This window comes from Mercurialis annua, linkage group LG3 (genome assembly GCF_937616625.2).
Source record: "Mercurialis annua linkage group LG3, ddMerAnnu1.2, whole genome shotgun sequence".
In the NCBI taxonomy this organism is placed as follows: Eukaryota; Viridiplantae; Streptophyta; class Magnoliopsida; order Malpighiales; family Euphorbiaceae; genus Mercurialis; species Mercurialis annua.
Window position 1 is genome coordinate 73,117,422 of NC_065572.1, and position 11,376 is coordinate 73,128,797.

Consider the following 11,376-nt stretch of genomic DNA (forward strand, 5'->3'; position numbering starts at 1 on the left):
TCTTTTAGTTAAGTCTTTTGAATGAATTTACTAACACTAAAATGGTTGGATAAACTAAATCATTGATGGAATTAAAAGTGAAGGACCACATTGTTTAATTTTCAAACATACGTGACGAAATGTGAACTATAACATATGTAAAGTTTCAGATTAGTTTGCTCTTAGACCTTTCATCTTTTTTGTTGACTACTTGAATAATTATCAAAATTTATATAAGATTATCGGATTAAATTATTAAAATTATCTTTAAATTTATTGCTATTAATAAAATCATTTTATTTGAGGGTATTATTGTAAAGTATGCGTTGATGAATTTATTTTTCAATTTATCCAAAAAAAAAAACAAATTGTACCCCTTGATGTATTGTTACTAGTCAAAGCTAATGTGTTAGATATTTGTCAATAATAACCAAATCTTTATCAGAGGCATATCCTAATTAGTCAAATGTTCACGCTCCAGGGAATAATTTTTTGCTAAGCCCATCCAGTTTTCAAGGTTTCGCCCTGATTAATCCGGATCCGACCCGCGTCGCGCACCTGGCATGGTGGATGAGTCTACCAGTGAGATTTTTCTGCATTCACAAGACTCGAACCCAAGACCTTGCTTAAGCGATACCAAGCCGCTTACCACTTAAAACAAACCCCATTGGTTCCAGAGAATAATTTTGTTTTCCTTTGATTGTCTATAAAAGTATTGTACGTTTTTTGAAATTAATAATTTATATATTTGATAGAAAATTAACAACACTGAATATGTGCTTTCAGAAAGAAAAAAAAAAGCACTCAATATGTTATATTGGATTATTGTTACAAGGTTTAATGCCTTAAAAAAAACCCGACCTTTCATCCCCTTTTCAATCCTACCCTGACGTTAAAAAATTATCAATTTTATCCCAATTTGCATTTTTTTCATTTCAATTGTACCCTGAAGCATAAAATTAACCTTTATTTATTTGACAAAAGTTCAATAATTTTTTTTAAAAATGGTCAATTTAATATAAAAAGTTAATCTAATGCAAAAAAATGGTCAATTTAGAGAATTTTTACCAAATAAAAAAAGATCAATTTTATGCTTTAGGGTACAATTGAAATAAAAAAAATGCAAAATAGAATAAAATTGACAGATTTGCAACGTCAGGGTAGGATTGGAAAGGGGATGAAAGATCAGGGTTTTTTTAAGATATTAAGCCTTGTTATAATACATCTTCCTTTTTCGCGTTTTTTTTTTTCTGATTTAAAAATAATATAAAAAAGTGATATCATATATCCCAACTTTACATTTTGTGGCATACATATAAAGTGCCTTGTTCGATATTATTTTATTTATTTAAATGGTCAAAACAACATTATTTTTAGGCCAAATATTATAAAAAAGCCAAACCTTTCATAAAAGTTTCACAAAAGTCCTGACCTTTCAATTTTGTCGATTTTGGCCAAAAACAAATTATTTGGTTTCAGTTGTGGCCAACTCTCAATTTAATTTCAATTTGCCTATGTGGCGCTTATGTGGCATGCCAAATATTGAAAACTCAGGACTTTTGTGAAACCAAATAATCTATTTTTGGCCAAAATTGACAAAATTGAAAGATCAGGACTTTTGTGAAACCAAATAATTAGTTTTTGGCCAAAATTGACAAAATTAAAAGGTCATGACTTTTGTGAAACTTTTGTGAAAGGTTTGGCCTTTTGATAATATTTGGCCTTATTTTTATGTAACACATAAATAAAATGGCAACTGGAATATAAAAATGAAAAGTTTGAAAAAGTTGGAATGCGAAGTAAAATGTTTTTAAATTGTACACTTAAATAAAAAAAAGACGCTAAAAGTGAAAATATTTAATAACAATAACTCTGTGTTATATTTAATTATTTAATTTAGAAAAATATCAGATTCAAGTATCATTTGTAAATTTAGTAAGTACTAATTAATGACATACTTTTATGTTGGACAAATGTAGTCTTGATTTCAATCCCGGGCACCAAATGTATACATGGCGCTCATCTCTTTAAGATTGCATGGATAAAACATCTTCAAATTTAGTAAATTTTTGGTATGATCTCTCAAAAATATTTATTCTTTTTCAATTTTTTGTTTATAATTTAATTTTTTTTAAATGTCAAAATATAGTCCAATTTCAGTTAATAAATTTTAGTTACAAGCAAATTATTTAATTTTTCAAAAGAAAAAGGCAAGCTTTTTTGTTTTCTTTTCATTTATGGTTCAACTTTTTTTTTCAATAGAAATATACTATAAAATCAAAACATTGGCTAAATAAAAAGTGATAATAACTGGCTAGAATTAAAATTAGATTAAAATTGACTTTTTTTAGACTGGTATAAACAAACAAAATCAAAAATATCAAATATTTACATGTAGTTGTAATTTAAACCAAATATTTTAGATTTTATTCTGCAATTCTAGCTATTTTTTCAAACAATTTAATTATTTAATCTTTTATCTCAGTACAATGCATAGTTGTTTCATTTGACTTTTCTGATCATATTTAGCTTTGAAATTGTTTTTTTTTGCTTCAACCGTCAAAAGTTATAGAATTAAATGTTAATATTATTTTTGATTTTTTAGATCAAAAGTAAATTTAATTATTCTTTTTCTAAAAAATGGGATTTGCTAATTACGGAGTTAGTATATAAATTCATTTGAAAATTGGGACAATTAAATAGATTCAATAATTAGTTAAAATTGTAGTAAAATGATGAAACGAGATATTACTATGTTTTAATTAAATTGCAACTACAAGTAAAAGTTTAGATTTTTGTTACAATAATTAGGTCTTTTAAAAGTGAACGATTGACACATATGCCATTAGGCCGGGTAGCTAAATATATGATACAAGTGTATGCTAGAATTATCAATTATGTTGACTCAACTAGAGCAAAATTCCTCCCTTTTGTACTAATTCAATCAAAGAGAAGAAAATGAATGTATGGTTAATGATGCGAACAAATCTAGAAGATAAAGAGAGCAACTAGGTCAATATCGTTTTACGTTAGAGTGATATCATAATAACAAGTTAACAACATTGGTTTCTAAAATAAGGAGAAAACTAGTGCAATATTTATCCTTCATCTCAATATTTTTAAAATCGAATTGATGGCTAAATTGGCATGGTCATCCATTTACAGTTTAATCAATTTAATTATTGATTAAATTATTTAAATTAAATAGATATATTAATGTATTTTATTTTATTTAATATTAGATTCTTAAATAATAAAAAATATAATTAAACCTTTACATATATATGGTCCTTCATATTTATTTTTCAAATAATTAAATTGTGAAAAAGGTCAACCTTTAAGGTTCATCCACTTCATTGATTCATATAACTTTTTTAATTAAGGTTCAGCCATTCAATAGTTCATCAATTCATACGAGTTTTTCCAGTTCAAAATGGCTAAAAAATTTATTTTTGGAAAGAAAAAAAACGAATCAGACCAACCTTCGATTAGCAGCCTAACCAATCCAATGATTCTTAAAACTAGATGTGGCCATAGGCCGGGTTAAACCGTGAACCGGCTTGGTCAAATCCGGTCAAACTATGAACCGTGCCTAAACCGGCCCAAAATTTGAGAAAGGTCGGATTCAGGCCCGCTAACATCTTCTAGAACCGGAACCGTCAGTTCCGGTTCCAAACCGTATATTTTTTAAAAATTATATTTTAATTTATTTATTATATATGTACATCATACTATATTTATTTATAATATATATTACTATAAACATATAAATATTATTTACTTGTTTTTAATGTATTTTTATTTTTTATCCTCTTAAACACTAACCATTAAATGGATTAAATGGATTTTAAATTTTAAGTATAATTAATTATTTATATTAAATTTAATTTCAGTTTCAACTTAATTTAAAATATTTAAATTTAACTTTTATAAAAAAATATTTTTTTTATTTTTTCCAACCGCCAGGACCGGAACTGTAAACCGAAACCGGCATGTTTTTGAACCATTAATCACGATGTTTTAAGTGTTCTTTGAACCGTAATCTGACGGATCCGAACTGAAATTGTCGGTTTGTGAACCGTAGCCATCCGTACTTAAAAGTTAAAACAATGTTTGATACCATTTTGCTAGGATTTATTCATCAAAACATAAGAAATAAAGTCATGGATGGCAACTCTTAAACAATAAGGGACGACTATTTCTATATACATCTTCATATATCATTTAAATAAGTGGTCCTACTATTACCATAAGTCAATCGTAAAGACTTTGACCTGAAATACCGCCTCTCATGACTTCACAATTTATATAAAATCTAAATTTTGTTTCTTAATTCTTTCAAAAAAATGCACTGTGTTTCTGATAGTAATATTTATTCATTTCTTCTCTGAGCAAAAGAGTAATTAGAAGATGAACACTAAAAGAAGCAGTAATATTAGGGATGATGATGAAGAAGAAGTTGAACTTCCAGGGTTCCGATTCCACCCGACAGATGAAGAACTTGTAGGGTTTTATCTTCGAAGAAAAGTTGATAAGAAACCTCTTTGTATTGAGCTCATCAAACAAGTTGATATCTACAAATTTGATCCTTGGGATCTTCCAAGTATGCTTTTGTTTATTTTTTATTTTCTCGCTTATATATAATAATATATGAACGAAAGTATTTTAGCTTCTTTATATGAATGAAATGAAAAAAAAAACTAGCTAGGGTTTGGAGATTAAAATGATAGTTTTTAGGGCTAAATTTTGCTTCGATTATCAAATTATAATGTCTTGACGGTAACTGAATTTCAACTTATTTAAATAAATATTATTTTTCCAGTAAGGAGAAGTGTTTTATTAATCTCCGGTGATATATATGTATAAGCCAATCATTTGATTGTTTAATACATGTAGTTAGACAATTTTTAGTCTTAAGTGCACCTTTATTAATCATTCTCGTTTAGTTACACTCAACTATATATCCTTAAATCGTAGAGTTCGCTTACACGAGAGTATTCATAATGACGCATAATTATGTAAGAACTTCATGTGTTTATAGTTCTATATCATTAGCTGTATAAATACCGTATAATTAATGTTATGCAACCATTATTTCTATTTAACAAACCAATTTTATGAACCATTTTAAGGTTTCAAGTAGACATTTTGAATTTGAAGTTATCATAACAAAACCAAAACAAAAAATCCAACTCTTATTATTATGTAGAACTCTAAACTGAATTAGATGCATATGCATCTTTTTTAGTCTATCTAATGTATTATATTATGTATATCTAACTAAGTTATTTTTGTTGATGATGGCACAGAAGCTAGCAGTGTGGGAGACAGAGAAGGGTATTTCTTTTGCAGAAGAGGAAGAAAATACAGGAATAGCATCAGACCAAATAGAGTGACAGGATCTGGATTCTGGAAAGCAACTGGCATTGACAAGCCTATTTATTCTAATGGTGGCCAAGGCCGAGACTGCATTGGACTCAAGAAAACCCTAGTTTATTACCGTGGAAGCGCCGGAAAAGGAACCAAAACCGACTGGATGATGCATGAATTTCGCCTTCCTGTCAACGACGCGGCCATTGCCAATACTAAAACTTCTGCTCAAGAAGCGGTAAGATTCATACAAGCTATTGAAACAATGATTATGTTAAAGGTTAAAAACCTGAGTGGCAACAAACTTTTATCTTATGTTTTAATTTGGTATCATAACTTTAAATAGTATCAAAGTAGTATAATTAAAGTTTAATTTTTAATTTAGGTAATGAACTTTAAAATTTTAAGTAAATGGGGAGTTTCTTAATAATTTCAAACCAAATTAGTTTTATGTAGCAACCAAATCTTACCATATCATGAAGCAATAATATCTTTTCTTGTATGAAAATGAAAATTTTACGCGAAACAATAATAATTCATGTAAGATAAAATATGATGTAGCAAGACCTAAATACTACGTAGACTCAATTTAACTGAAAATCACTAAAAAAAACTTTTTTTTTTATGAATGAAGTTGTATTAAAAAAGCCACAAGATGTAATAGCCGACAATTATACTCGATTGTAAAAAAAACTTATTGTGCTTATATTAAAGTTTTCAACAATGTAATACCCGACAATTATACTCGATTGTCATGTTAGATGGAAAAAATAATGAATATTATTGTGTGACTCTGATGTTATGACACTAAATTGAAATATATGGCCAAAATTTGGTATTAGTAAGACTTTTAATCCTTAAGTTAATAAACTGTTGCATATCAATAATAATTTTTGGGTTCTCGAATTATCAGGAAGTATGGACACTTTGTAGAATATTCAAGCGAAGTGTGTCGCACAGGAAATACACACCAGATTGGCGAGAGTTATCCACCAAACGCACTCAGCCTCAACCAGTTATTGACTCAACAAACTCAATCACATGCAGTGCAGATTCTGATCAGAGCCGAGAAAATTACCTGAGTTTTGCTGCTCCGGTGTTCCAGTATACCGAGAAGAAGCCTGTGCTTATTAATAATCATGTGAATCATGAGAAGAATCAAATATTATATCATGCAGACCCATTTAATAACAATTATATCATGCAGACTCAATCGATGGCATCTTCATCAAATGTATCGAGTCCGGCTTATTATGGGAATGATCAGTTCTTGAGTGGTGACTGGGATGAGCTTAGATCAGTTGTGGAGTTTGCTTTTGATCCTTCTTTTCTGTAAATTTATTTGTATAATAACTACAGAATTAGCGACTATTTTAGGACTACATATATATAGAAATGTTTTACTTATACATATGGTTGTATTATATGCTTGTATGAAATTACATTTATATAGTGGCTTTCTTTTTTTGTATATATAGTGGCTTTCTTTTCGTATAAAACTTTCATTGCATTGATAATTAATTAGGTGATACTCCATGAACATCGTCTTTGATTTAGAGGTTTAGAGTTAATGAAATGGTTAAAATAATTTTTATTGCTGTTAGAAAAATCATTAACCCCCAAAACGCAGGTGAGTTGATAATTAAGGTATTTTCTTTATTTAAATGAGATTGCAGGTTCGAACCGTATTCATGTATGTAACTGTTTAAATTTTGGAGTAGAGTTTTGTCTCCCGTAAAGAACCTACCCTACTCGAATGGGCATTAATCTTAATATGAAGACGTCGTCTCATAGTTGGGATCCGTTTAGAACATCTCATGAATATATCATTAATTGTAGGATTTTATCTAACAGCTCAAACAACTCCCAAAATAATAAGATTAAACAGCCAACCAAAAGAAGTATTAAATTTTTTTATCACTAAACTTTTGTGTGATATAATTTTGATCATAAAATTTTAAATGTGTCAATTTACGCGCTAGATTATAAACTACAAACAAGGAAAAGGTTTTTTTATTGCTTTTATATCAAATTAAATCTACATGACAACTAGATCTTGTCACATCATGAAGCAACATAATTTTCTTTTTACTCCAAAATGAAATTGAATTAAAGTTTAAAGACCGCAACATTTCAATATATATTATTGACGAAAGAGAAAAAATATAAGATACATAAATATTTAGTTGTAATGTAAACTCAATTTGATCTTAAATCACCATAAAACTCTCCATTCCTTGTAAGTTTGAAATTTAATTATAACTAGAACGAAGCCCTCGCGATGCTTCGGGCCATAATTTTGATACATGTACTCATTCAAACTTTTCTCAATAGCTTTTATTTCCTCATGTTTCTGCCAAGCCTGCAAGTGAAATCAAATTATATGTCAGCTGAAGCCACATATTTATCTCAAATGGAGAGTTATTTCAATTTTTTTATAGAAACTGAAACTACATAAGATTTAAAATCATAATATATCCATGGAAAACTACAAATATAACTCGTAATGATAATCTCCGTATATTAGAAAAAGATGAGGCAGCAGTGTCATAACAAATGAATATACATGCAAACTGAAGCTTTATTATGCACATGATGTTCAAAACTATCATAAAGATGAAATACAGCTTGGTTATAATAGACGTTCCTATATTTTGCTAGCATGATCTCCAATTATGAAATGATACAAATTCTAATTATTTGACCTTATTATCGAAGAATTTAATACAATGCAAATTAAAATAAAAATTATGAATTTATGACGTTTGACAAAATAAAAGTACCATTATTAAGCTTATGTCAAATAAAATGGTACAGATGGCATAAATCATTGTACCATGTACCAAACCTTACTCAACTCTGATAACAATCATACTATAGAGATGAGGTTTTGCTGCACACCCTAATTGATAAATGGCAACAAACATCAGATTCAGATTAATGTAGCGTTTAATTTATAGGCTTTAATAGCTTTCTAAAGCATTAATCTTTGCATTCTTACCAAAATTTGGCTTGAATACACCCCGTTCGCCTATTCACCTTAGATTTGCTCTCCGTAATGCATCGTCAAACTCGATGACCTTCAATTACCACAAACATAGAATCGCAGTTAAAATTCTAAAACATAAACTTCACGATAGTGTAGAATTTAATTAAATACAATAATTTGAAAAATTACACATTAAATTTCAAATTGCAAGGTGAAACTGCCAATAAAATAGTAAAATGTAAAGTGGACATGAAAATTTAGCAACTGTAAACACTAAACTAAAAACTAAAATAAGAACACAAATTAAAATCAAAAGTAGGAGCAAATTCAAAACCTTAAACTACCAATTGAAATCCAAACATCTATCAATACATTAACAACCCTACTTCAAAAAATATCATTATCTCAAATTCAATCTCAAAACATCAAAAATTAGTAAAACTCTAGGAATCAGCTTAGTACCATTGATAATTTTACGAAAAGATCTGCAATTCTATCATTCCATGATCTAAATAAGCCTTATATAATGAAGAATCAAATTGGACATTTACTCAATATACCTCTTTTCACTTTGCCTTTTCAGAACTCCGTACTAATTATCAATTTAAATAACATAGAACAAAATAAACCAAAAGCACAGCGAAGAAATGAACAAAAACAAACACTAAAATAGAAATCTAACATAAAAGATCAAATATTAAAATAAAAATCTAACATAAAAAATCAAACACTAACAGAGGGTATACTTATTATCAATATTTTCAATTCAGAAAAACATTCACTCACAATAAACTTATGCCTATGGATTCCAATTATCTTGATGGACATCTATGAGTAACCTTCATAAAAAAATTTGTCCCCAATTAAGTTTAATCATCATGCAATTTGTTGATAATAAATCCATAAATAAATTGATTATAAACTTGAAAATAGGTTTTCATATTAGAAGATGTGAGATTAAAAATGCAATATACTTATCTCTAAATTCAAGATGAATTAAAAATAACAATAGCAATTATCATCAAATAAACAGTTATTGTTGTACACACTTGAAAAAAGCTCGTAAGCCAGAGATTCAGAGAGAGCAAAAAAAGTATAATGCACGATGATTAATAGTAGCAAAACTCCATGGATAAAGCACAACCTCCTAGCCGACCATTCAGCATTATTTGTGCAGCCTCCACAGCTCTAAGCACTATCAAAAAAACTCCATAACTCTCTTAGACTGGTTTTGTGGGACTCAAACGATGTCGTGGTGGACGTTAATCGTGATGGACGGCGGGCGGCGGTGGGTGATGAAAGAGAAAAATACGAAACTAAATGATCTTATAAAATTTGGAACAAAATTTAGAGTAAATTCTTTTTTGAAGAACGATAGAGAGGAAGATGGATAAGAACGACAGGAGCAATAGAAAGATACGATTGAAAAGAAAAGGGGGATTGAAAGAGTAATTAGCAAAAAAGAACGGGTTAAAAAAGGAACTGAGATAAGACACAAACGGTATACTCAGATTTTTAAAGGGTAAAGTTGCCAAAACACTGTTCCTGCTACAGTGTTTTTGGTCCAACTTTAATGTAATGTAATAGATTTTGTAAATAAAATGAAATTATATAAAAGTTTAATAAGCACACGCATGCCTGAAGTTTCAAACAAAAGGATTGCATGTCATATCATATATATGTAGGTGAGAAGCTTGATTATTTAAGTTATTATCCTTAACATAAATAAAAAATTGTTAGTTTTGTCATAAGCTTGATTTGCACCCATTTTTTTATTAATTCTGTTTTGTTTTGTCATCCAACCAAACACAAAGTGAATAAAACAGTTTATAATATTAATTAAGTTAGATTCTTATTGTATCAGCCAACTGACTATGTGTCTATCAACGAGATTAAAAGTACGTATTATGTATTGATATGGAACCGCCAACTGCTTGTATGATAGGCTGCTTTGCGTGCAATAAGTAATTCGGTTAATATATAGTATTAAAAAAAGTCAAACTTTTTTAATTTTTAAAAAATATATTTAAATCTTTTAAAATTATAAATTTATTTCAATTTGAATAATTCATTGGAAATCTATTTCAATTTTTTAAAATCATTTTGATATTTTTGAAAAATTAATTTATCCGAATTATATGTCATCCAATTGATAATTTTTTCTTTTCTATTTTGAAAAAAATTTAAATATTAAATTAATTATGTCAAATTGGATTGAAAGATTTAGATATATTTTAAAAAAAAAATTGGTTTTTAACACCATTAGACATAATTAATAAAATACCATGTTGTTAATATTATCCTCATTTTTGAATATATAGTTATTCCCAAATATTCATCCCATTAGAAAATCTATGTGTGTGTGTATATATATATATATATATATATATATATATATATATATATATATATATATAATTTTTTTATCAATTTTATCCTTATTTTTTATTAGATGATGAGAAATGCTAAATCACACGAACATATATAACACTAATCACACGAATTTGACTTTTTCAACTAAAATTATAAATGACAATTTTTTTTAATGAATAATAACAGTTGCACTTTTATCAGTGAATACATACTCTTTCATCTTGTCTTCTTACTCCTTAACTATAAACATTTACTTTTAATTTTTTATTTAAATCAAAATTCTAAACACTAAATTTCAAATTTTAAATTCTATACTTTAAATACTAGTAAACTATAAAATAAAATCTAAACAATAAACATTAAACTCTAAACTCTAAATTTTAAATTTTAAATCTTAATTTCTAAATTTTAGATCTTTAAAATTACATTTATATTTGATAATTTTTATTATAAATAATGCAGATAATATAAACATTTATATAAAATGAAAAATGTATATTTTTATATGTTTTATTAAAATTTATATATGGCATAATATAAGTAATATAATTAAAAAAAATGTGTTAATTAAGTGAATGTGATAAGAAATAATAATATTAATATTTGTAAAGCATTGAATAAGAAAATAAACACTGCTCTTAAAATGAAGAGAATTGAATGTTTGT

At 27.6% G+C, this 11,376-nt stretch overlaps 1 protein-coding gene and 1 long non-coding RNA gene across 2 annotated transcripts; one reads left to right on the forward strand and one right to left on the reverse strand.

The window, feature by feature from the left end:
• The first annotated feature begins 4,333 nt into the window (after positions 1–4,333).
• Positions 4,334–6,820, forward strand: LOC126674104 (transcription factor JUNGBRUNNEN 1-like). The gene is made up of 3 exons (XM_050368479.1): positions 4,334–4,582; positions 5,289–5,587; positions 6,263–6,820. Exons 1-3 carry the CDS (start codon positions 4,390–4,392, stop codon positions 6,683–6,685), a joined length of 915 nt encoding a protein of 304 aa, XP_050224436.1. The 5' UTR covers positions 4,334–4,389; the 3' UTR covers positions 6,686–6,820.
• Positions 6,821–7,610: 790 nt separating this feature from the next.
• On the reverse strand, positions 7,611–9,786 carry LOC126674278 (uncharacterized). The gene is made up of 3 exons (XR_007639489.2): positions 9,483–9,786; positions 8,351–8,429; positions 7,611–7,711 (listed from the first exon to the last, which is right to left on the reverse strand). It is a non-coding gene; the product is annotated as an uncharacterized LOC126674278 (long non-coding RNA).
• Positions 9,787–11,376: the final 1,590 nt, after the last annotated feature.